Source organism: Molossus molossus, unplaced genomic scaffold (assembly GCF_014108415.1).
Source record: "Molossus molossus isolate mMolMol1 unplaced genomic scaffold, mMolMol1.p scaffold_m16_p_17, whole genome shotgun sequence".
In the NCBI taxonomy this organism is placed as follows: domain Eukaryota; kingdom Metazoa; phylum Chordata; class Mammalia; order Chiroptera; family Molossidae; genus Molossus; species Molossus molossus.
In genome coordinates, this window is record NW_023425352.1 from 12,469,781 (window position 1) to 12,497,100 (window position 27,320).

Below are 27,320 nucleotides of genomic sequence, written 5' to 3' on the forward strand. Positions count from 1 at the left end.
CTGACCTGCCTGATCCTGGGAGGAGGCACTGTTTGTAGAGGAACAGTGAAAAGGCAGTTTTGTGATTTGTACCTTTTGTTTCTTTTTCTATGAAATGGAGGACCCCTACCACAAAGTAACTTTGTCCCAACAGCCATTCTTTATAGAAGGGCTGGGCACTGGGAGGTTGGAGCGCTGAGTCACTGGCTCCTGTGTGTGTGTGTGTGTGTGTGTGTGTGTGTGTTGAGAAGTGAGAATTAAGCAAAAACACTTGGAAGGCCTCCAAGCGGAAAAATGCATCCCATCCAGGAAGCTGCCCGTCTGAGGTCGATTTCCATTAACAGGCCTCCCTTTGGGGGCTTGGAACTGCTGGCATCTCGGTATCGAACATGCTGACCTGTCATTCCGGACCCAGGCCGGGCTGAGTGGGGAGAAAGAGCGTTGTTTCTCTGAGCTTATTTGAGAAATTGGTCACCTGAGCGGAAGGCATGTTTGGGTGGCTGGGGCTGGGGTTGAGGGACGTAGGCGGAGAGAGAGAAGAGGGCTGAGACCACGAGCCTGCCCTGGGGCGTCACTCTGCGTTCTGCACATGGTCCCCACCGTCACCCCTGGAAACCGTGTTCTGTTTTAGGTCTCTTAGGGTACAGGCTCTGCGTTGCCATCTTAAGCTCTCCACCGTGGCCAGGGGCCTGTCAGGTGGACCCCAGGCTGCCTAGGACCCTCAAGTACATGAAGAAAGGAAGGGTGGGGCTTCCCTGAGGTGCACAGCTGTTCTTTCCCGGAGCATCCACTTCTCCGGAGAAAGCACGTAGCTCAGGTGAGAAGATGCGAGGGGAGGGGCACGGGCTCAGCCCCCACTGAACATGACCTCGACCACGCAAGGCCACGGTGCGCCTCTAGAGGGGGAGCCTTTGATCCTCCTGAAAACCCCTACGAGTAAGCACGCTAAGCCCCCAGGTCGCAGGCAGCCCAGTGGGTCATCCGAACACACCAGCGCCACACCCAGGTGCCGACTGCTGCCGCTCTGTGCGGCCTGGGTCCCGCCCTGGCCACGAAAGCAGCCCTGTCTCTCTGTGGCTCCACGTTCTCGTCCGTAAAATAAAAAGACTAGGCCGTGGGACACTGAAATCGCCCCAGGTCTGGCGTTCGCTGGTTCCATGTACACGTAACCGTCTGTGTGTGGGGTACAGACCAGAGGTGCCGGATTGGAGCCTCTTCGGCAGCGTGTCAGAGAAAAACGTTTTCTGGTTACATCCAGTTTAGCGACCTTAGAGTCAAGCATTTTATCTTGTTTTCTTTTTTCGGCTCATAAATTTCCTGGGACATGTCTCGAGGGCTCGAGGCGGTATGAAACACCACCAGCTGTATTAGTGGAAGGTGCAAGGCATCTGTCCCAGGTCTGGGTAGTCACTGTTCGATGCATCAAGGTGTTAGGAGACATGCTTGCTTATCCCCGGGGGTGGATGCTCCCTTGTTTCTCTTCTCTTCCACTCTAGATTTGAGGACCGAACGTAAGTTATTTATGTTGGAAAGTTGTACCATACACTTTGTTTCATGCTATCAATATGTTTCTGAGAAGTTGAATTTCAGTATCAGTTGCATTGTATTTGGACAGCACTTTCTATTTGTAGGAATTGTCTTTAATTTAACAAAACTTTACTAAAGTAAATGTCATCTACTCTGAAGTGTGTGTTTTCTCTGACTTCATCTGTCCGCGCCTGTGTCCTGTGTCACCAGCTTTCTGGGCCCGCCCTTGTCTTTAATATCCAAAGAAAGTGGTTTAAGCTCCTCCCACCTTATATTCTAGCAAGTTTATGCCTTTTCCCCAAGATGCTAGAGTAGTGTTGTCCAGTAGAAATATGTGAGCCTATATGTAATTTTTAAATTTCTAATAGCTATATTAAAAAGGTAAAAAGGCCCGGCTGGTGTGGCTCAGTGGTTGAGCATCGACCCCTGCATCAAGAGGTCACTGGTTCGATTGCCGGTCAGGGCACATGCCCAGGTTGTGGGCCAGATCCCCAGTGGGGGGCATGCAGGAGGCAGCCAGTCGATGTTCTTTCTCATCGATGTTTCTATCTCTGTCTGTCTCTCTCCCTTCCTCTCTCTCTCTAAAATTAATAAAGGGAAAATTTTTTTAAAAAATAGGTAAAAAGGAAGAAAAGGTAAAACAAAAGTTGGCTTTCATAGTGCATTTTATTTATCCTCCTACACCCAAAACATTGTCATTCCCACGTGTCATCCATATAAAAAGTACTGAGGTATTTGATATGCGTTAGCATTTTTCATACTAGCTTAATAACACATCTTTATCCCGACTGCCACCTTTCAAGGCCAGACGCCACATTGGTGGCTACCCTATCGGACCGCACCGTTCTGGGGAGTCCCCGAGGTTTGCCCCATACTCTTGCCGGTGCAGCTGTTACTGGTCCCCCCTTTGTGAGTGCTAGCCTTCTGCATTGCTTCACCCCACCCTGGACACGATTCCTCTCCCTCACTTCCCCGAAGTGCCACCAACACAAGGCAGCTGTCCCCCGTGGATCTGACTGACGATTTGGGACAATGGAGGGAAGCTCAGCGCAGCTCAGGCAACAACTGCCCTCGTATTCCCAGGACATCTCCAGAGCAAGATGTTTCTGGAGACAGGCCAGGACTGTTTCTCTCTTTCCTTCTGAAAAGCAATAGACTGGACATTTTAGAGCAGCTCTGTGTACAGAAAGGCTGTGTAGACAGCGCAGACCAGGGCCTTTTCTCACCCTCCTCAGAGCCTCGTCTGCCACTGTCGTGCAGGGCTTCCTCTGGCTGCGAGCTCCTTGTCCCCTCCGCCCGGGGACAGTCTCCTTCTCCCTCACTGCCAGGTCAGGACCCTGAATGTCCCCAGGGTCCCTCTGTAAGTCCCCCAGGACGGGTTCCCAGAAACAGGAGTCTTCCCCTGAAGAGTGCTGTCTCCCGCCTACCCCTGGGGCCCTGGCTGCAGCTGAGCTGAAGCAGCACCTCTGATTTCTTCCTGTTACATCTCCAGTGTCAGGGTCAGACAGCGAGTAGGGCTGAGGACCTCTTGCTGACACACGGCCCTTGGTTAGGGGTGGCTGAGTGAGTTCAGGGCCAGCCAGAACTTCTCCCTCGAACCCTCTCCCTCCCTCCCACCCTGCTGTCCTTCATATATAACACATGGCCAAAGCCTGCTAGTTCTTGAGTGGCACCAGAGGTTCTGTCCACGATTAGCGAGACAGCCCTTAGCTGCACATAGCGGGGGGGATCCAAAGCAGAGATGACCTCTCTTACTAAGAATGGGCTTTGAAGGGAGGAAAAAGAGGACACCTCACACGAGAGCCAGACAAACAAAGGGGGGACAGACTTCACCCGGTGACCAGTCCATGACTTCACAGACTTAGCTGGAACGGGATCAGGGTTGGCGAGCAGGAATTTTGTTGGTGTATCCATCTCATTTCCTGAAATGGCTGACATCTTGGGGTCTGATAGTCCAGGAGGTATTTATCCAATGATGAAATGTTGATTAAGCATATATAGTCCTAGTAAGATACTATGCTAAGAGATAATAAAAGGCGACAGCATGTCTTGTTTGTCCTCAAGGAACGCATGGGGTATTTGAGGAGACATACAAATAAGCAATGTTTATGGTCTGGTTAATCGATAAGAGCTGAGATGGAGAGCTATCTAGCAGACTCCCACAGGAGAGAGGTAATGGTAATCCAGGTGGAATCATGTAAGGCAGCAGCAGGTGTGATGGAGAAAAGGGGTAGAGTTAAGACGCATAAACTTGTGGCTGATAGGACTTGATGACTGTGCGTGAGGACTGAAGACCCAGGTTCTCGGCTGGACTGCTGGTGGGTAGACGGTTACGACCAACTAAGGAAATTCAGGAGCACTGGGCAGGGTCGGGTGGAGACAGTCAGTTTGGGGTCCACTGGGGATGAGTACACACGGCACGGCCAGAGTTCTAGGCTTTCCACTCAAGAGAGACTGTGCTGGGAAGAAGGATTTGGACGTGTTTGCATCTAGGCAGTGGCTGAAGCTATATGAGTGCGTGTGACGTTTCCCCAGGACAAGGCAGGGGCTGAAGAGTGAAGAATGCCAGCATCTTGAGGACATAGAACCATGTTTCCATTGTAACCTTAGGAAATGTACCCATCTGGCAACGAGACGAGGAAGTGGTTTAATTAATGGATGGATTCTGTGACTAAAAGAACCCGTTATTACAAAGAAGAGCGCAATGGGAGTGGACTGCGGTGTCAGGTTCCGCATGGAGCTATTCTGTCTTCAGTGCTCAGTAGCTCCGTTTTTCATCCCCGCCCATTAGTGGCAGTCGTCCCACTAACTTAAAGGCGATTTTTTTCTTTATCCTCACCCGAGGACATCCTTTCATTTTTTGTTCAGATAGAGTGGGAGGGAGAGCGAGGGAGAGAGAGAGAGAGAGAGAGAGAAACATCAACGTGAAAGGGACACATCGAGTGGCTGCCACCCGCACGACCCAACCAGGGCTGGGGACAAACTACAACTAAAGTAAGTGCCCTTAGCAGGAACCGAACCCGGATCTCTCTGGACCGCAGGCCAACGCTCTAACCGCTGAGCCAAACCGGCCAGGGCTTAAAGGCGATTTTTAATGCCATCCATTCATGCTGTGATACTGTTCAGTGGTGTGATGGATTTTCGATGCTTCACTTGTCTGCATCGTGGTTGTATCACATACCCTTTGAGAGAAGGAGAAACCTGGAAACAAATGACAGGCATTCATCTCAGCCTGTGGATGTGCCGGTATCTGTCACATTTCTCCTCTGGCAGAGTGACTTCCAAACCGGGGACAAACTCTCGGTGTCTGTCGCTTCTAAGTATCCCCTTAGTGAATACGTTCTAATTCATGTAAATTAAATATGTATTATATATGGTTTATTATATTGATATATTTTATTGTTTGTTATACTGTTTATCTGGAGCATTTTTTTTTCAGTGTAATGTCCCAGATCCATTACTTTTTTTCCTACCAGAAAGTTCTAGAGCGCGTAGAAAAGGCCAGAGAGCAGAGGCTCAGGACCGTCCAGTCAGATGTTCTGTTTTCAGCCTTTTGCGGACTATCTTGTATAAGATTTCAACCACTCCCTAAATCACATCTCTCCGTGCTTTATCTATTTTTCATTAACACTTGGCATTATTTGACATAATTATTCATTTATATTTCTCTTCTACTAGAGAGTAAGCTTCTTGAGGGCAGAGGTTTTTGTATGTTTTGTTCACTACCATATGCCCAGTGCCTAGACTGACATGTAGGTGCTCAATAAAGTGAATGACTGACATGCTAGGTGCCCAATAAGATGAATGACTGACACGGTAGGTGCCCAATAAGATGAATGACTGACATGGTAGGTGCCCAATAAGGTGAATGACTGACACGGTAGGTGCCCAATAAGGTGAATGACTGACACGGTAGGTGCCCAATAAGATGAATGACTGACATGGTAGGTGCCCAATAAGGTGAATGACTGACATGGTAGGTGCCCAATAAGGAGAATGACTGACACGGTAGGTGCCCAATAAGGTGAATGACTGACACGGTAGGTGCCCAATAAGGTGAATGACTGACATGGTAGGTGCCCAATAAGGTGAATGACTGACATGGTAGGTGCCCAATAAGGTGAATGACTGACATTGCTTCTGGGCCTTCATCTGTATCCTCCAGGTTCAGCTCGTAGACACCCATGTAACTCTCACTGAGGCTGGCTCCGGTTGCCGGAAGTTCATAAAAGGCAATGATGCGTGACCCAGATCTTTCTGGGGACCAAAAAGGGGAAGGGGCTTGGAGAGAATATAGATCTGAATAAAACTTACCAATAGGCCCAAAATTCAAACATGTCGTTTGAGATCAGTTCACTCGGGGTAAGCAAGGTCCTATGAAGCGTGGCCAGACTTGCATTACCCCCTGTCGGCCCCTTATGCCTGGTACTTCTCGTTACTGAAGTAACCGGTGCTGGCGAGGATGGCTTTTAACACCTGTTTCTGTGTTACGGGCCAAATCTTAGAAGGCAAAAACAATAAAAATAACAGGTACATTGAGACATTGTGAGATATTATTCTGAGTGATATCTTTGTTATTTTAGCTAGTTATAATTAATACTGGCATAGCTTGTCAGCAAGATTTATCAAGTGCTTACTATGATGTATGTCCTCAGGATCTGAAAAGAAAGAATGTACGTAGAGCTATCTATCATTGATTAGAGCCATGTGTCTGTCTAGCAGATACAGCAGATAAAAGAACTGCGCTGAAGACTGTTCTCAGGCAGCTCTTGGTTAAAATGTTGTCACCGCTTCGTTTTTATGCTGGTTTCGGCCCTTGGCTTTGTCACCTGGGCCTGCATGGGCAGACCGGAGGTGGGTTATTTGGCGGCTTAAGTAGAAAATTCATGAAACTCCATGAAATGGAAATGGTCTCTTATATCCCCTAAGAGCTGAGCTCAGGCTTTTAATACCTGTTTAGAGAATCTCAGTCATTTGAAAGTTGATTAAAAGGCAGAATTAACCAGAATGCAAGAAAAATAGGTGTGATACAGGTGTGCTCCTCTCTCATACAAACGAGAAACCACTTTTATACCATCTTGTGTTTAAAAAAGGATAGTCCTGAATATTTTATGTTTTGCATTTTGTACCAGGTTAAAATGTTACCTATTCAAATAAATGTAATTTTGACTTCCTACACGGAAAAAGTTTTAAATTCCTAACTGAAACAGGTTAAGGGCTCATACGTTCTCCAAAATGCACTGCTTAACAGTGTTTACCCTTGTTGGGAGATAATTGTCCATACACCGCCTGTGAGCAGAGACATAGGTAACTTCGTTCTGAATTATCTTTTCAGTGATGTTTGTACAGCAAACAGCCTTAGAAGCTGGAGCTAGTGTTTCCCACTAAAGTAGAGGGCTGATTAGCTTGCTGTCTAGTATTATAAAGATATAACATCGATCTCCGGAGCAAAAGTTGCACAGGTTTTTTTGCATCTCAATTATAAAAGATTGGGGTTTCCTAAATTTGGGGTTCCCCAGCTGTGACACAAACCCACTGCAAGTGCAGCATCTAGCAATGCCTACGTCTCTTGCCTCTGGGGGACTTGGGGGGACATGGGGAACTGGTCAGAAATATGAGCCTCATGCTACCTGCTGTGCTGTGAGTCCATGAAAGTTTATTTCTTGAGAAAGGAAACGTTGAAGTTCACCCAACCTGATCAAGAAAGAACACATTTTCTAAGAAAATGATTTGTACAACAAAGGTTATTGGGAGAGTTTACACGGTAGAGGAGGGAGGACAGCTGAAATTTTTTACAAGCATGTTTTAAAAAATATGTTTTTATTGATTTTTTAGAGATAGAGGAAGGGAGAGAGAGATAAAAACATCGATGTGAGAGAGAAACATGGACTGGCTGCCTCCTGCACGCCCACCACTGGGGATGGAGCCCACCACGGGGGCATGTGTCCTGACTGGGAATCGAATGGGGACTTCTCAGTCCATGGGACATCACTCAGTCCACTGAGCCACACCGACCGGGCTTGGCAAGCATGTCTAAAGCAAGTCATATTGCTGTTTTGTTTTTTTCATCTCTGACCCTGAACCTTTAGAAAGTCCTGTGCTTGGACCTCATTTCCGTGTCCACTTTCTCGTGACCTGATTCAGTCTCGCAGTTAAGTACCATCTGCACCTGATAGTTACCAGCTCTGTACTTTCTCCTGATATCCAGACTGGTGTCTTCAGAAGTCTTCTCTGCAGCTTCAGTAGTCATTTCCAACGAACTCCTAATTACCAGCACTGTCCCTGCCTCCATCATGTTCAATCCATCATGAGAACCATGAACATTAAAGTTATTTTCAAAGTGTTTATCTAAAACTTTTAGAAAATTCAGGTTACAGCTTCTAGTATCAGTGAATTGCAATATATTTTTCAAGAATTATTCTTTAAAGATTGCATTTTAGGAAGGGGTTTGGGGAAAACGTCCTCAGAAGAGCACTTTTCCACTGTTGCCATCTTAGGGTTTATAAGAAGTTTAGTAGGTCAGGATCATTCCATGTAGAATATGTGCATTTATAAAATGCAAGGATTTTTATGCGGTAAAATGGATGAAAAGCGGGGTATTGAATATACAGATTAATGGCTTTCTGTACTTAGATATTTTTGAAAGATAAAATGATGTTATCTGATTTATATGCTATAAGAACTAACTCTTTATGTGTACATTTTATTTCCAAAATGGAATTTTAGAAAGTGCTAAAATGATGAATTTGATGTTCTTTTTTTTTTTTTTATCCTCACCCGAGGACATTTTTCCATTTTTTTTTTGTTCAGATAGAGTAGGAGGGAGAGAGAGAGAGAGAAACATTGACGTGAAAGGGCCACATTGAGTGGTCACCACCCGCACGACCCAACCAGGGCCGGGGACAAACTGCAACCGAGGTACGTGCCCTTAGCAGGAACCGAACCTGGGTCTCTCTGGACCGCAGGCCAACGCTCTCTCTAACTGCTGAGCCAAACCGACCGGGGCGAATTTGATGTTCTTATCATTGCAATGAAATCTCTGTGATTTGACCTAAATATAGAGGCCAGAGAGGAACATTGTCACGTTGCCCATATCCAAAAGGATCGGCGCACTTGCTATCCCGGATAGAAAGGCCATGTTTTCTGTTGTAAATATTTCCTAACCATAGGCGGGGCACATCTTCCTTCAGAAGACTGTTCTCATTTGTAATTACCTCTGTGGTCAAGTCTGGAAGCTTATCTAACCATCTCTGGGTACATGAAAAGACTTTTTCCCATTTTGCCCCCCAGATGGAAAAGAGCTGATTATTGATTTCCTTAAAATAACCCACCAAATCCCTGAAGCCTTTTATTACCCTGACCTCTTTTTCTTGGGTCTAATCCCAATTTCATCCACTTTTTAAAAAAATGTCCTCCTCTAGCCCTTTAATTATTCCTGTTGCTGCCCCATGATTCCACTCTGGTTTCTTCTCCTGCATCTTAAATCATGCAGCACTTAACCAGTTGCAATCTTATTCTCTGCAGTCAGGACCTTCTTGGTTTTGCTAAGCACAAAGCAGAGCATTGTCTGACCCTGTGCATTGCAACAGTCTCCGGTTGTTGAGTTGCGGTCGATTTCAGTGGAAAGGAAGTCCAGTCTTAAAGACGCAAGAAGTTGGGAGGGGGCAGAGTTACTACCTTGGCACCACTGTCTTGGTGCCAACTAGGTACTTTCAGAAGCAAAGACAGGATTACTGGTTCAAAGCCCTGCTGAAATGCCTGTTCCTTATGCTGTGCCAAAGGCACTTGGCTCCGCCCACACTGTCAGACACCAGCCTGGTTTAAAGCAGTATGAAATCAGGGGAAAGGGACAATAATTTGCCATCTCTCTAAGCATTGTGGAAGATACAAAATAGCTTCAGAAGTTGTCTCTGCCTTTGATAGATTTGCACTGAAACCAAGAGAAAATCTCAAGGGCAGTATAAGGTACAAGACAACAGATACTAAATATGAGTCGAACATCAACAATTGCTCTGAGCCCAGAGGAATCGAGGCTGTGGGGAGCTGGAGAAGCCGGCAGTTTCAGCAGGAGGTCAAACCTAAGTGAAGCCAGGAGGCTGGGTGGGGTTGGCTCCGGCAGGAGCTGAGAGGAGGTGTCCATCCGGCGGGGGTGGCAGGGTCAGGGTGACAGAGCACAGTGCCGGTGGGGTGTTCAGGAAGAGTGCCATGAACATTTGGAAGGCGCAGGGCCTTATGTGCAAGGTCAAAGAGTTTGGCAGCGAGAAGCAGGAGAACCACCAGATAAAAGTGTCCCTTATTTGGAGGTGTGCAGGGGAGGCTGGCAGGAGAGACACTAGAGGTGAAGAACCCATTAGGAGGGTTAATGGACCCCATGCAAACTGCCTGCTGTGGTCTCTGATGGAAAGCAGTGCATCTGGGCCGTCCTCTGCGTCCTCCAGGTTCAGCTCGTAGACACACATGTAACTCTCACTGAGGCTGGCTCCAGTTGCCGGAAGTTCATAAAAGGCAATGATGCGTAACCCAGATCTTTCTGGGGACCAAAAAGGGGAAGGGGCTTGGAGAGAACATAGATCTGAATAAAATTTACCGATAGGCCCCAAATTCAAACATGTCGTTTGAGATCAGTTCACTCGGGGGAAGCAAGGTCCTGTGAAGCGTGGCCAGACTTGCATTACCCCCTGTCGGCCCCTTATGCCTGGTACTTCTGGTTACTGAAGTAACCGGTGCTGGCGAGGAAGGCTTTTAACACCTGTTTCTGTGTTACGGGCCAAATCTTAGAAGGAAAAAAAAAAAGGGACATTGAGACATTGGGAGATATTATTCTGAGTGATATCTTTGTTATTTCAGCTAGTTATAATTAATACTGTTTGCACATGAAGTTTTCCTCGTGCTAAAAAGAAACTTAGTACATAGTCAGAGATTTTATTGATAAAAGAGGCTCCAAAATGATTCTTTCCCAACCCATTCTCTGTACTCATTGTCAATTCAAACTCTGAATTAAATACAGTCCTTGCTCCGGGGGCCCATTTTTGCCATCTGGTTGGACATCTATGTATCTTCTTTCCCAGAAATTATCATTGATTTTTATGGGCATTTAGAAGTTAATGTGAAAAACTGTTTCAGTATGTTTTTGGAGGGTTAGTATTTGCTTCCAGGATGATGCAGAGCAAGCAGTTATTTCCGGGGAGCTGCCCCCTCACATGATTGTTTACAGGCTCTGTCCAGCTATTTTGAGCTCTGGGCTGCAGTGCGTGGTTCTTCTGAGCTTCGATGCACGATACTTGCAAACATGCTGCCTTGGGTTTGAGCGCAAAGACCAGTTCACTGAGACCCAACACTGCGGTGCAATTTTTGGTGGTTTGGGAAGACACTGTGTCAAAGCCTACCTTTGTATTTTCTATGCAGAAAGGGTTTGAGGGAATGAATCGAATAACATCTCAGGTGAAATAAAATTATTTTAAAATTTACTTGGACTAGAGGATAGAGGAAGAGGATGGGAAATATTTGGTGGTCACAGTGCCAATGAGTGTTTCCGAGTTCCATACCCTGTGTCTGTCCCACCCCCAGCTCCAGTGCCTGGGGCCGGGAGGAGGCAGGGATGGTGCTGGCCCAGGCAGGGTGGAGCAGCGTTTGACCTGGCTGTGGGCCACGTAGCACTTCTAGAGCACATGGCCCTTATCACTGGAAACGAGCAGGTGCAACCCAGGTTCTAGGCATGCGGGGCCTCCATGTCCCTGGAGCAAGTTCAGTCTACTGATGTAGATGAAGAAAATGTCTTTTGCATTTTACCCCAACCCCACCTTTGGGCAGAGTTTTAAATGTTACCTGTTTTCCTAAATTTTTGGCAATATGAACTAGCTGACAGGCAGATGGAATGTCACCAACATGGATTAGTTGCAACATAAAATGTTAACCGCTGTTTTTAGATGGTTGAAGAAATAGTTGCACCCTGGCCGGTGTGGCTCAGCTGGTTGGGCTTCATCTCCTGTACTAAAAGGATGCTGATTTGATGCTGGTTTGATGCTGGTCGGGGCACATGCCCAGGTTTCAGACTCGATCCCCAGTAGGGGGCATGCAGGAAGCAGCCAATCTTTTGCTCTCCCATCGATGCTTCTCTCTCTCTCTTTCTCCTTTTCTCTCTCTCAAAATCAATAAAAATATTTTTTTTCAAAGAAAAGAAATTGTTACTATCACAGCCCTGTTCATGCCACAAAAATACTGTTCCATTTCCCTTCGGATTTGATGCCTCCATACTTTGTCCACCTCCTGTCCCCTGGTATTCTTACAACACAGGCAGCTCCTGTTACTGTTTCTTTAAGATTGAAGATTTTTAAATGTGTTTGTTACTGATTTCACAACTTTTACATCAAATTGCTTAGATGTACATATTTCTACTTATTAGTTAATAGCATTTGGTAAATGAATTCAAGACCTTAACACCTACAAGGCAGATGGCTATTTGTAGCCACGCCTCAGCGATGGCAAAGCAGCAAGATTCAGAGGGGCCTTGTGTGGGCCATTCTAAATAATTCATCATTGAGAAGGAAGCAAGTAATCTCTTTCCCTGGCAGCTCTATTTTTTAAAATATGTTTTTATTGATTTTAGAGAGAGGGAGGAAAGGAAAGGAGAAAGAGATAGAAACATCAATAAGAGAGAAACATCAACATCGGTCGGCTGCCTCCTGCAGGCCCCCGGGTGGGGATCGAGCCTGCAACCCAGCCATGTGCCCTGACTGGGAATTGGTGACCTCTTGGTACTTGGGTTGATGCTCAACCACTGAGCCATATCAGCCAGGCTTATGGAAGGAATCTAAGCATTCCCTGGGCAGACATTAACTTTCAACTAAAGAAAAGACAAATAGAGCACCTAAAGTTAAAGATCTAAAGAGTTTTTAAAATCTAAAAACCTACTAAAGTTTGATCTTACTAATTGAGATTTTTGTGATCACTTGGATGTGAAAGTTTTGCTTTGTGCAAAAGTTTTCTTAAAAATACTTTTAGCCCTGCCAGTGTGGCTCAGTGGTTGAGCGCCAACCCATGCACCAAGAGGTTGCTGATTCGATTCCTGGTCAGGGCACATGCCCAGGTTATGGGCCCAATCCGCAGTGGGGGGTTTGCGGGAGGCGGCCAATCAGTGTTCTCTCTCATCGATGTTTCTATCTCTCTCTTCCTCTCCCTTCCTCCCTCTCTCTAATATCAATAAAGAAAAAAAAATTTAATACTTTTAAAAAGTTAAAACTATTTGCAAAGCTGTTAATATAAAACAGACCAAAGCTTTAAAAAAATGTTTTGTGTTCAGCATTAGATATTTTTGGTTTAAAAAGAGTAATGCCTTTGTTAAAGTATAATTTTCAAAAGTTGAATATGTGGCACTCAATCAAATGTAGGATGAACATGTATCAAAGATTATTCAACTCATTAGTGAGGGAGCCCATAGGATGTTAAAGCTGGTTCAAGACGAGCCACAGGGATGAGATTATAAAGGCATCAGGAAAGGATGTCAGGGTAAGAGACCAGGGTGAGGTGTAAACTGATCAGCCGTCCAACAGGACAGAGATCAACTGCCTCTCTACTGGACAAGAATCTGCAAGTTACCATTACCTTTCAACGTCTGGGCCTTTCATCAGTAGTAAAGAGCTTGTCAAACACAGATCCAGTCCCCTGGGTAATTTGTCCTTGTGTGAGCTGTTGATACTTCACTTTGCCACTGGAAGAACATGCCTCTCTCCCTTACCTTGTTCACACGTTTTGGATAATTTTTCTTCTTTATTTTTAGTATGTTTTAATTTATCTTTTTTAGAGAGTGGAAGGGAGAGACAGATAGAAACATCTATGTGAGAGAGAGACATTGATCAGTTGCCTCTTGCACGTCCCCTACTGAGGATTGAGCCAGAAACCTGAGCATGTGCCCCGACTGGGAATCAACCCGGGACCTCTCAGTCCATGGGTGATGCTCAATCCACTGAGCCACACTGGCCAAGCTTGGATAATTTTTATTAACATGTTATTATTCAAGTGAGCTTATTCTTATATAAAGTACCTAAAGTAGTCAAATTCACAGAGACAGGAAGTACAATGGTGTTTGCCAGGGCCTGGGGGAAAGGAGACAATGGGGTTTTATTGTTTAATAAGAACAGTTTCTGTTTTACATAATGAAAAATGTTCTGTGGCTGGATGATGATGATAGTTGCACAACATTATGGGTGTATGTAATGCCACTAAACTGGACACTTAAAAATGGTGAAGATGGGCCTGGCCGGTGTGGCTCAGTGGTTGAGCGTTGACCCATGCACCAACAGGTCACCAATTCGATTCCCGGTCAGGGCACATGCCCAGGTTGTAGGCCAAAATCCCTAGTGGGGGTCATGCAGGAGGCAGCCAATTGATGTTCTCTCTCATCGATGTTTCTCTCTCCCTCTCTCTCTTCCTTAATCTCGATAAAATCAATAAAAAGAAAAAAAATTTTTTAAATGGTGAAGGTGGTTAATTTTATGTTATGTGTATTTTACCACAGGTAAACATTGTTGTTTTTGTTTGTTTGTTTGTTTTTTATCCTCACCCGAGGACATTTTTCCATTTTTTGTTCAGATAGAGTGAGAGGGAGAGAGAGGAAGAGAGAGAGAGAGAAACATCAATGTGAAGGGACACATTGAGTGGCTGCCACCCGCACGACCAACCAGGGCCGGGGACAAACTGCAACCGAGGTACATGCCCTTAGTGGGAACCGAACCCGGGTCTCTCTGTACCGCAGGCCGATGCTCCAACCGCTGAGCCAAACCAGCCAGGGCGTAAACATTGTTTTTAAAGTGAGTTGACACAGAGGTATATGAATTAAAAAATAATTCTTCATCCTCCTGAAATAACCAATTTAATAACCCTAAGTTTGTGTTAACTTACTTTTCCTTGTTCATAAAAACATAAGTAGACTTTTTAAAAAGTGGGATTATTGAAAATCTTTATGACATTTGTTCTTTTCGCTTACTGATATGGGCAGGCCTCTGCGTTGTAGATATTGGCCTAATCCACTCTTTTTTCTTTTTATCCTCACTGGAGGACACTCCTTTGCATTTATCTTCAGACAGAGCAGGAGGGGGTGGGGAGGGGAAGAGAAAGAGAAATAGCAACATGAGAGAGACACATCAACTGGCCGCCACCAACAGGACCCCAACCTGGGCCAGGGACAAACTTCAACCGAGGTACGTGCCCTTAGCCAAGGCTTAGCAGGAACCGAACCTGGGTCTCTCTGGACCGCAGGCAGATGCTCTAATCGCTGAGCCAATCCGGCCAGGGCTAATCCACTCTTAGCACCAGCTCCATGGACTGGATGCACCATAATTTATTCACCTATTGCTCTTCTGCTGGAAATTCAGGTAGTTATTATTATTATTTTTTTTATCCTCATCCAAGGACATTTTTTTTTATATATTTTGTTCAGATAGAGTGGGAGGGAGAGAGAGAGAGAAACATCAATGTGAAAGGGACACATCGAGTGGTTGCCACCTACATGACCCAACCAGGGCCGGGGACAAACTGCAACAGAGGTACCGAACCCGGGTCTCTCTAGACCGCAGGCCAACGCTCTAACTGCTGAGCCAAACTGGCCAGGGCCAGGTGGTTATTTTTTTAATTCTTTCCTTTTTTGCGAGTATAAACACTGTTACAATAAAATTGTTTTAATATGGGAGAGTGATGCTAACGACCAAGATCTGTGTAGAAAGAAGGCAGAGGAGAGAATGGATCAAAGAAACATTTTGTAGTGAAAATGGATTTGATTTATCAGTCAGTTGAAAATTTTGGTGTGAGGGTCAGAGAATGAGTCATGCTGCCCTTTCATTGAAAGAAGGAATAGAAGAAGAGCAGACTGTCAGAGGGGAAATGGCAGAGAAGCTGGGAGGATGGGGTTGGCTTTGAAAATGCCAGGTTTTGTCTGGCTGATGTGGCTCAGTGGATTGAGCGTTAGCCGTGGACTGGGAGGTCCTGGTTCGATTCCTGATCAGGGCACATGCCTGGGTTGCAGGCTCGATCCCCAGTAGGGGGTGTGCAGGGGCAGTTGATTGATGTTTCTCACACATCGATGTTGATGTTTCTATCTCTCTCTCCCTTAAAAAAAAATCAGTTAAAAACATATTTTTAGAAAGAGAGAGAGGAAGGGAGGGAAGGAGGGAGCGAGGGAGGAAGGAAGGAAATGCTAGGTTTAAGCTAGGCATGCTGTCTGTCTGTAACCATTAGGCAGCTGAAACGTAAGGTCTAAAGCTTGGGGAAAATGCCACATAGAGACTGATCCTTTGCACAAAGTCCTAATTGAAACCAAGAGTGTGGATGAGATCTCTTCCCAGGGAGGCTTTATATTCTAGAGGGAGGAAGTGGAGTTCATAGAAATTACCTGCATTGAAGGGTCCAGCCAAGGAGACTGAGAGATTGTCAGAGGAGGAGGAGGAGGAAGAAGAACAGAAAAGCCTGGAGAGGCACAGGAGGAAAGAGTGAAATTAGGTCACAGCTAGTCCATTCTTAGGAAATGTAATGAAGCGAATCATCTTTTAGGTGTTAGCAGCATAGACTCGCCTCGTTATGTGTGCCTTTAATGACCCCTGGCTTTGTGAGTCTTTCTCCCAGTGCTGGTCTCCTTGAGGATAAAATATCAGAAACAATGGTACAATTTGGTAGGCCAATTTGGGCCACTGCTTTGAACGTAAAGACTAGGCCAAATCCGTTTGCAAAGGGGCAGAGTCCAACAGGAATCTGACATCTCTCCGCAGTCGTTATGGAGTGACTTTTTCAAGGCTATATAAGATTCCTGTAAATAGGACTTTATTAATAAAGGAGAGTGTATGTCAACTTCACAAAACCACGTGAACTATAAAGACTGCACAGAGGTGCCCTAAGGAAGTGGCAAACACAGGCAAATCTCTAAAACATTTAGTTGTCTTGAAGCCTCTCAACAAGCGATATTAGCATAAAGACTACCCTGTTGCCACCAGGTCTTTTTATAAAGGATCTGTGCATTTTTAAATGTACCCTGGGTGATTGGAGGAGAGAATAAAGGGAATTACTAGTAGTCCAAATGCATAATTTTTTCCACTTCTCCTGACTTTGAGAAATACCGAAGTTTGGCAGAGCAGATGAGTCATCATAACTGTTGATGTCACTGACGGTTGAAACCTGGGGGAACCCGTCAAGACTGAGCCTCAATCCAACTTAATTCAGAAATTGTTGCCAGTGTTACCTTAGGTACCATGGTCGATGGCTCCTGGAGAGGAATCAAAAGAAGTAAAAAATGAGGACTCTCACCTATAAAGTGCTTTGTCATCTTATGCAAAAATAAGATCTGTAAATGGACTATTGAAGACAAATCCCTCAGATATTCTGTGACACACGCACCCTGAGAAGGTGTTGACGGCTGTTGAAGGAATTTGCAGTCAGGATGAGGCTCGTCCGTATTTGCATTCCCTGGGCCACGGGACCCAGTTGGTAAGGGCGGAGCAGGTGTGAGAACAGCGGGACGTGGCAGGTTACAGGAGGCCGCGTGTGGCGAATGAGCTGTTTTCCAGGTAATGCGATCACAGCGGTATTTATAGGGTGGTCATTTTCAGGCGTGATGGACCTAGGCCATCATCTTGGGTTCCTTGATTGTAAACTGCAAAGAGGGAGGTCCTAGCTGTGGAGTGTTGATGTAAACAAAGACTGATGAGTCCCCAGGGGAAAGCTTATTTGTAGCTCTATGTCACCTTGACTGTCTTTCATACTTGGCAATTAGTAAAGACTGGTAACTGAGGGTGGAGTAGTAGTTACAGGTCAGAATCTTACTGTAAGCAGCACTCGTTTATCTAGATGCATTAACGAGTCAGGGGAACTAGTCAGAGGAAGCCTGGAGGAGTTCGAGCAGGCCGGTAGGCAAGCGATTCAGTGACTAAACGTTCTCACATCCTCCGTACCCTACCTGAGTGCCCATTCCAGACGCTCGCAGGAATAATCAAGAAGAACCCTGGGTTCCTGGCCTAAGACCCTTACCTGTGTGAGCATCACGCAGCCTTGGGAACTGGGGGGTTAGGACTGGAGGTTTTCCAGCTTTGGCTGATGCTTCCAGTCCTTTGGCAGTGGGCAGCTGCACTCACAGGGAGGTGGCCCTAGGCTTTGTTTCTGGATACGCCGCGGTGGCCTCCTCTGGTCTTGTCTGAACACGCAGGCCAGGCCCGAGCCCCCGGCACCCCAGACCCGCTTCTTTGCCCCGTGTCCATCGTCCGTAACTGCAGTGTTGACGGAGACAGCAAAACCCAAGCACCACAAAGCATCCGCCTTTGCATGTACGTGCTTTGTCTTGAGCAAGTTCTCTTTTCTTTCCCTCTTTTGCCTCTTCACGTTTATCTCTGGCTCTATAATATGTAAATAATTAGCTTATCCTATTTATTGCACGGAGAGAACATTAAACGTCTGAATTTTTCATAGCGATGAGAAAGTATTTCCAGAGTGTGAAAAAAATAGACATTGGACATTCCGGCGAGTGCTTTTTGCAGAGTGGGGATTTATGACTCAGCTCAGTAACAGTCTTGGCTCAAACAAAGCAGTTGTGTGGGCAAGCAGCAGGTACCTGTCCTAAATCACACTGCCAGGGACAGCTTTGTTCATTTTTGAGACAGCAGGGACCAAGGGTATCTTTCCATCAGAGACTATTTTATTATCTCTGAATCTTAGACATACCACAAAAGTCATTGAGACCTGGCCAGCGGATTTTACTTGTATGAGATATTGCATAGCTCCCAAAGGATAGGAAACTGGAAGGGAGGGAGGCAAGAGAGAGATCAGAGCCCAACAATAAATAGCTCTTTGTGCCCGTCCCCTCCCCTCAGCCCAAACCACTGAGATCATAGAGTAAGTGAACAGCATGTAGGGGCCACTGCCCCAGCAGCCGGACACATGCTGACCGGATGTGACTTGTCTTTCCACAGTGTGCGGCTGCGACCTGGCCCAAGGTGGCTTCTTCATCAAGAACGGGGAGTATCTCTGCACCCTGGACTACCAGAGGATGTACGGGACACGCTGCCATGGCTGCGGGGAGTTCGTGGAAGGAGAGGTGGTGACCGCCCTGGGCAAGACCTACCACCCCAACTGCTTCGCCTGTACCATCTGCAAGTAAGTGAGGGCTTCCCGGCAGGGGAGGGCTGGCTCCTGCTGCCAGCACTGGGCGTACACACCTTGGGCCGTGCTCAGTCTTTTTCTCATGTGTCCTTAGATTTCTTTATCTTTCTACTATATTATTAGTCCTAGTCAAAAAAAGTAATTTATGATATCCTCCGCTAAATAATGTGACTCATTTTGAGTGGCTTGAAACCAAGCCTAAAAGCTGCTGTAGGTCTCAAAACATTTTGAGCCATGAAACACTGGGAGGAAATGAAGTAACTGATTAGAAAGATAAAGCTTGTTTGGAAGTGGGGTGTGTGTGTGTGCGTGTGTGTGTTTAGACCTAATACCTGTTTTTGTAAATAAAGTTTTATTAGAACACAGCCATGCCCATTTGTTTCCATCTACGGCTGCTGTCAAGCTACAGTGACAGAGTTGAATAGTTGTGACAAAAACCATATGATCCACAAAGTATATTTTTTAAAAAATCTCTGCGCTGGTGTGTTAGGAGAAAAGTTTGCCAAGCCTTGCTCTCTGGTCATCTGTCATCTACAAGGTGAATCATCACTTCACAAACCACCTTGATTAAAATGATCAGTCAGAGGGAAGGAAACTATGAAGTGTGGGTAGGAAAACGTGCTCTTACTGTTTTGCTGTGAGTGCTACACTTTAGAGAACTTCAATTGGGTTTGTTACCCATAAGGAGGAGATTCACCAGCAAGGGTCAGGTACTTTACTGGTCATCTAATTGGACCGTCCTGGGACTCTGGGGGGTGGTGACTGTTGTTGGCCTCATGTCTCTGCCTTTCTAAAACCTACAGTTCAGAGAAGGTGCTTCGTCTTATTCCTCAGCATGTCATGTTTGTAGGCCAGAAAGATGTCGACTCTAGAAGGGTAAATTTAATTTGTATAATTAATTAACGAGATAATACTGATAGATGACTCACAATAGGGATTAGATGAAATATTCATAATGAAATTATTTTAATGATTTCTATAATGATTAGCCCGTTTCTCAATGCATTTTTTAAAAGTCATGACTAAAATAATTTTGGATTCATGAGCTGAAAATGTTTTGTATTTAATCAAAAGTGAAGTTTCCTCTTGGCCTCTCCCTTTTCTGGCTGCCGCCCACAGGCTGGTTAAAAGCCCGGAGACCTGAGCTCCAGTCCTGCTTCCCAGGCTGATTTAAGACGTACATGAATTAACTTTCCCGAGGTAGTTGCCTCGTCTGTACAATGAGAGGCTCTGGACTAGATGTGAGTGATTCACCAAACCTGGATGATCCCTGGAATCTCCCAGTGGAGGGTCTCTTTCAAAACATCCACTTCTAGCCTTCCAAACATAAAAATTAAATAAAAGCTTCTCATGCTTATTTCACACTTTTGGAGAGTTCCCACGTATGATGTGACTCAGCCAGGTTGCAAGGCCCTGGTCCCGATAAACCCTCAGATCGCTCTTGGCTCTGGCCCTGACATCATTGTTTTAGACTTGGTAAGGATGGACAGACGTTTTATGAGCAGTAGCCCTGTACCCTGGACGTTTGACCCATGAAGAGATGCTCACTACTGCTGCTACAGTGCTGCTGTTACTGCTGAATGATAGTGTTTCCACCTGAACCGGAGGCCTCCACCCTTGACAAATGCATTCATGCAGAATTTTATTTCACCCTCTTAGCAATTCTGTGGAATCGGTGGGGAATTAGTATTCCTATTTATGACTGACTCTGAGTCTCAGAGTTTCAGGGACTTTTCTAGCTTCGTGTTGCAAGGCTAAGATTTGAATTCAGGTTTTTGAACTCCATGTCCAGTTCTCTCTCCATTTACAAACATCCATGCAAATAACAGGAGGAAGTGAACCCATGAGGACAGAGGACATAGGGAAGGGGAAACCACTTGAAAAGGGTCATATATGAAATGACAAAACTCCAAGTTCAGAAGACGGGTCCCACGTTGAGAACTGGACTCTAGCTTGTCCCATGTGGGTCCATCTAGGATTCAAATTTATATAAGCTTAGAACAGAGGCGGGGCCTGGACTGGGGTGAGGCAAGAGAGGCTCCTAGGGGTGCAATTTAATGGGGTGCTCACCCTCAAGGTCGTGCAGTGCAGGGTCACTCCTGAGGGCTGGGCCTCCTTGAACGCCGAGCCCCGGGTGCGCCCTGGCCTCACGCTGGCCCTGCCCCCAGTCAGAGGCACCAAACCTGTGCTTGTGCTGTGGACCCTGAACTCCGATGCCTCCCCACCAGCAGACCGGGGGCTTGTCCAGGTTTATTGAGTGGGGTACAGTAGTCCCCCTGCCATCCAGCAGAGTGGGACTTGGGTTGTGAAAGAAAGAGCAAGTTCTGAGTTGGCGGACATCACCTGCACTGGCCTGTGACCTGGCCTCCCTAGCTGATCAATCGAGGCAAGTCATGGACCCTCTCTGGGCCTTGTCTGACCAAGGGAAAGCAACACCGCGCATGAGAGGAGAGACCACCCCGACTCAGCATTGCTAAGACCTGGGGCATAAGCATGCAGAACCCCCCTCTGTGACGGGCACCGAGCACATCTGTGGTGGTGTCTGAAGTCCCAGTGTGCCACCTGTGTGGGTATCACAGTTCATGACCACGGTGAGCAGCCGAGGGGGGGCACCATGAAGGAGGGGCGGCAGTGGTCAAAGTAAATCCCACGTCCAGAAGCTTGACTTGGTCCTTAGTAATCACTCGGACGCAGATGTGTGGGGATGTTTTGCTTGTGAGTTTTCCAAATGACACAAGCACACATTTGAACAGTCATGTTGATGAAGATGATGGGCAAATCGACCAAGTGCAAGTAAGTAGACATGGACACTGTCCTACGGCTATTAATTACGGACTTCTTCAAAACACCATCTGCCTGCTGAGCTGGAAAAGAAACTAATGACACCCAAGCAGAAGGCAGTATTTTTGCAAAATGTGCTGTAATTGGTGAATGTCTCGTATGAAAGGAAATTCTCTTTCTGAAAAGAAGCTGATAGTAATTTTTAAACAGATATTTATAGTATTGTCATATTTCTCCATAAAAGACTGGGCCCCACTCAGCACAATGACACTTTCAGTTCACCCATTCAGATGCCCAGGTCAAAGACTAATTCAGGCCCTGTCCGGTTTGGCTCAGCGGTTAGAGCCTGCGGTCTGGAGAGACCTGGGTTCGGTTCCCGCTAAGGGCACGTACCTCGGTTGCAGTTTGTCTCCGGCCCGGGTTGGGTCGTGTGGGTGGCGACCACTCGATGTGTCCCTTTCACGTCGATGTTTCTCTCTCTCTCTCTCCCCCTCCCTCCCACTCTATCTGAACAAAATATCAAAATATGTCCTCAGGTGAGGATAAAAAAAAAAGACTAATTCAGTGTCATTTATCACATAGGTCTCGGGAACTGAAAGAGTTAACGCTTGATCTGTAACCGCCTGGGGAGCGGTCTTAAGCCTGAATAGGAATTTATGGCATTTAAAATGTTTCTTCATGAAGGACCTTCCATTGGGAAGATGGAAATTTTCGCTGTGTGCGCCGGCCGAGGGCCTTGCTGGAAGGGACAGCCCCCGCGAGGTGACGGGCTCGCTCCCCTTCCCCTGGCTGCCTGCAGGGGCAGCCGGTCTCCCTGCTCACGCCGAGGCTCGTCCGTGGTCTGGGCCGCGTCCAGCTGGCTGGCGTGGCTAACATGGCATCTCAGACATTTGGGCTGGTGCTCCTCCAAGAAGTGACTTGGCGCCGCAGGCAGCAGGCAGAAAGCATGGGGACAGGAATGCAATCGCTGGGATAACCTGCAGACCTGTGTCCTTCTGTCTCCAGGCGCCCGTTCCCGCCCGGAGACCGCGTCACGTTCAACGGGAGAGACTGCTTGTGTCAACTGTGTGCCCAGCCGATGTCCTCCAGCCCTAAGGAAGCCTCCTGCTCCGGCAGTAAGTACCCCAGCCCGCGGCGTGAGTTCCTCACAGCCCAGAGGTGCTGAGGCAGGGGCCGCGAGGAACACTATCCAAGGCATTTTCAGTAGTGAAGCAGGAACCTTGATTAAAACCCGTGCAGCAACGAGCACCTTCCTCATTGCAAACACTCATACACAGACTTGGACATGAAACTGTGCCTTGGGGCCCTGGCCAGTTTGGCTCGGCGGTTAGAGCATCAGCCCATGGACCAAAGAGTTGCGGGGTTGATTCTGATGCAGTTCAGTCCCCGGCCCTGGTCAGGGTTGTGTGGGAGGCAACCAATCGATCTCTCTCTCTCACACTGATGTTTCTCGCTCGCTCTCTCTCTCTCCCCCCCCTCCCTCCCTCCCTCCCTCCTTCCCTCTCTTCCTCCCTCCTTCCCTCTCTTCCTCCCTCCCACTCTATCTGAAAATAAATGGAAAAATATCCTCGGGTGAGGATTTTTTTTTTAATAAATAAATAAACTGTGCCTTTGGGCCCGGCTGGTGTGGCTCAGTGGACTTCGTGTCATCCCATGGACTGAGAGGTCCTGGTTCGGTTCCTGGTCAGTCAGGGCCCAAGTCCAGGTTGTGGGCTCAGTCCCCAGTAGGGGGCGTGCAGGAGGCAGCCAATCAATGTTTCTCTCTCACATTGATGTTTCTATCTCTCTCTTAAAAAAAATCAATAGAAACACTTTTTTTAATTCCAGAAATTACTTAAAAAAAAAACAAAAAAAACTGTGCCTTTGGACAGTACACGAGAGACGAGGAGCTATAAAACTTCCCATCAGAAATGCCATCTGTAGTCACGGAGGTTGAGGTGTGAGGGGATTGACATCTCCGTGTATTAAACGACCCCCCACTGTGCTAGGCCAAATGAGATGGTTTCGTTTCCCTTCAATTACTCTTCATTCTTTTCTACCTTTAAATATTCTTTATTCACCTGGGGGGTGGTTCTGACACTCAGCCATCGGACAGGTCATTGGCTGAGTACCTGCCATGTGTTGTGTTCACACGGGTGACAGAGTGAACAGAACCAAGTCGGCATCCTCTAGAAGCGTACTTTCTGGTGGCAGGAGGTAGACGAGACTGGCACATACGAAAATACCCAATTCGTGAAGAAATGTGAAGTAGGGAGAGGAAGGCAAAGGGGCTGCATGTGTGTGGGTCGGTGGGGACAGCGCTCAGAGACGGGGACCCCTGAGGAGAGAGCTGAGAAAAGTGGAACCAGCTGTACAGCGGAATTCGTCCTTCTTCACGACATGGTCTGTGTGGCCTGTGAGAAGCCAGAGAAACCACCCTCCCCCAAATAAAAACAGTGTCCCTTGTACTATTCCTCCTAGCAAATCACAGTGAGCAGGCCGGTTAACCTTCAGGTGAGATGTATTCTGAAGTCTGGGCACCGAACAAGGGAAGCTGTACCTCCACCTCTTTCCTGGGGCCCTGGGGCGTGGGCGAGGGGTTTGCCTTGGTTTCCCTGGATTTTGCCAGTCCTTGGGAGACCTGGAAAAATACTCCTTATGTCCTGCTGGTCTCAGCACATAAGAATGAGATAAACTCCTTCTGTACCGGGGGAATTCTGTGCAGTGTGTCAGTGATCCCAACTCTTCCTGTTACAGTAGAGGAACCCTGACACCTGTTGAAAATAAGAGTGTTCTGACCGAGGCATCTGCGTAGAAATTGGAGGGAAGAAGAGAAATGTTAGTGCATCCGTTCAGCAAGACTGGATCCCTAGCACGGGAACGCATATGCCCTGCGGGGGGATAACAGCAGCCTGGGTGGAACAGTGGCCACAGACCAGCGCAGTCCTAGACCCCCGGCAGGACTTCGAGTCCTTCACTGCCCTTACCTACTGTACCCCAGCAGGTCACTGAAGGGCACGGGGCTGGATGGACTGGGAATAACCACCCAGCGTGTGGGAGGACTTGCTTTAAAAGAACATCACCGCCCTGGCCGGTTTGGCTCAGTGGTTAGAGCGTCGGCCTGCGGTCCGGAGAGACCCGGGTTCGGTTCCTGCTAAGGGCACGTACCTCGGTTACAGTTTGTCCCCGGCCCTGGTCAGTTGTGCGGGTGGCAGCCACTCGATGTGTTCCTTTCACGTCGATGTTTCTCTCTCTCTCTCTGTTCCTCTCTCTCCCTCCCACTCTACCTGAACAAAAAATGGAAAAATGTCCTCGGGTGAGGATAAAAACAAAAAACAAATAAAAGAACATCACCAAAAAGCACTGGAGGAATTCTTCAGGCCAGTTAAGCAAAGGAGGGTTTTGTGAGTTCCAGGGCAGGGTGGCCTTGGGAAAGAGCATTGTGTCCACAGGCCGGCAGTAGGGATGGCTGTGTCCTCACAGTCTGTGGAGTCCTTTGGTCCGTTTCTCTTTCTTGATAGGTGGGGAAACAGAGGCCCCTGGGCACACTCAGGCCACCCAATAGCAAGGTCGGATTAGAGGCAGGTCTCTGGCTCCCAGTTCGGAGCTTGGCCTTTTGCCCATCTAACATTCCTCATCGTTCGGATTAAGAAACCAACGTGGGATATTCCGAAAGGCGCCCCGTCCTCCCCATCATGCCACTAGGGATCCTGTTCCCGCTCTACCGAAATGGTGATTCCAATTATCATTCAACATGTTTTTGCTTTATCTATCTTTTCTTTTTCTTTCTTTTTTTTTTTGTATGTGCCCCTAGCGGGAACCAAAGCCAGGACTCTCTGGTCCGCAGGCCGACACTCCAACCGCTGAGCCAAGCGGGCCAGGGCGATCTTTTCTATTTTTATATGACAGATCTGTTATGCATATAAAAAAGAAATAAAAATGTGTAAGTGTAAAAAATGGATCATACTCAGATGCATTACATCCCCAGTGGCAGATATGATCATATTGCTCATGTGCAAATTGTTAGAGCACATTGTATCTTCTCCTCTGCTCCAAATGGATGACATCCCAATTCTATGCCACGGCTAAATCGGTTCATTGTTATTTCAGCAAGTACTTGTCTATTTAGAGGAGTGTTCAAATAGCATTTATGAGGCATGTGGGTGTCTGCCAAAAGGAGAGGTCTTCTCTGTGGGTTCGCACATGCAGAATACCCAGACGAGGTGGGCACAGGGACACCAGGGCAAGGGAATTGTTGGCAAGGTTCTGAAGTTTACTGGAGCGTAATTCGAAAACGCTTGGTTGTTCCTGGTAATTTTTGCAGATTGAATGCTATCCTGATGTGACTTTGATTCTTACACATTTAAAAAATTTTAAACTTCGCAGAGCTTCCTACATAAAAGCAAAAAAAAAACCCATAAAGCTCTTTTTTGATAATGTTCACAGTCGATGAAATATATCAGAGAGCCAAGGTCCTCTTCTTCCTCTGGAAGGTTCTTTGAAAAACAGCTTTGCTCTTCTGAACTGCAACTTTATTTCACCTGCTGTGGCTGGTTTTTCGTAATCACCGAATAGCAGGTGATGAGGGCACGTGAGGGAGGGAGTGGCCAGCGGAAGCCAAGCAATTTGTTTCTGTTTCTCCAGCTACCACGGCCCTGTCTCTGTTTCTGCTCCGACTCCGGAGAATTCCTGTGAGTGCCTGTGACGTCACGGGCCCTCGCTCTGTGCTTCCTTCCAGCTGCAATGATTCTTCTAACCTGTCGATCTGTTGAGTCTCTTTATCAACCCTTCACCTGGTACTCACTGTGTATCAGGCACTGTGTAACTGGCCCTCAAATTTTAACACATTTGATCCTCCCTACCACCCTGTGAGTGGAAACTATCCCCGTTTCACAGATGAAGAGACAAAGGGTCAGAGAGGTTACATAACGTGCACAGGCTTACACAGACACTAAGTGGTGGAGCTGGGACACACACCCCAGCTGCCTGGCTCCTGATGCCATCGCCACCCTGGTGTTGATTTGACAATGTGGGTATCGCTGTCTGATTTCCGAAGACCAGGGTGCTGAGCCTTGGAGCAGTCACCTGACTGTGTCCTGCCTCCAGGGCTGTGTGCTTGCCCCCGCCACGGCGGCCCCCCTGTTCTAGCAAGACGGGGTTCATGTGGGTGCATGGAAGCCGTCAGGAAGTTATTCATAGAAACAAACAACTTCAATTAAGGATGATTGCCCCTGAATTAATTAAAACGTGCTGCATCTAGTCTAATGCAATTTGAATTCAATAAGCAATAACCATTTTATAACCCGGAGATGATAGTAAGTTACCTCACAGGGTTGTGATGAACATTAATTAGACTGCTTTTACTATTAATAAAAAAAAAATCAGTGGCCTAAGTCTAGCTGATCCATACTTTAGAAATAAAGTGTGTGTCCAGGAGACATTATGCCCCACCAGAAGGTCCCACACACCCCTCGACAGTTTAACGCGGCTCCTTTCTCGATGTGCTTGCCTGGAAGGGAGGGACTGGATCCCCAGGGTTAAGGTGCCCTGTGAGGGGGCGTCTGTGTGTGACAACCTAGCACGTGGGGACCGGGTTTGGACTGTCCTATCCTACGCGGCCCCTGTCTATTTTAGGCACCTGAGCAGGAGTGGGTGGCTGTCTACCATCACCCTTCCCCTTTCAAAGGCTGTCTGCCTAGTGTCTGATGGCGCGTGGGTCGGGCGGACTGACACGAGGAACACCCACACACAGATACATCCAAACTCGCCCCCCAGCCCCCCGGACAGTGTTGCCGTTACTCTGACTGCCACCGGAACTCCGACAGGTATCGGGACAGACGCTCGCTTGTCTGAATGCATAACTCAAGACTCACGTGCGTGTTTTCAAAGGGGAGGAAGACTTTTCCACCGGTTTTACTTTT

The 27,320-nt window shown here is 47.0% G+C and overlaps 1 protein-coding gene across 15 annotated transcripts in view; it reads left to right on the forward strand.

The window, feature by feature from the left end:
- Positions 1–27,320, forward strand: part of ABLIM1 (actin binding LIM protein 1) — a 265,955-nt gene that overhangs the window by 132,894 nt on the left and 105,741 nt on the right. For all 15 annotated transcript variants that reach the window (XM_036265699.1, XM_036265688.1, XM_036265689.1 and 12 more), the window contains exons 3-4: positions 18,450–18,633; positions 22,426–22,535. In XM_036265699.1, coding sequence (XP_036121592.1) covers positions 18,450–18,633; positions 22,426–22,535 — 294 coding nt within the window. The remainder of the gene's footprint in view (positions 1–18,449; positions 18,634–22,425; positions 22,536–27,320) is intronic.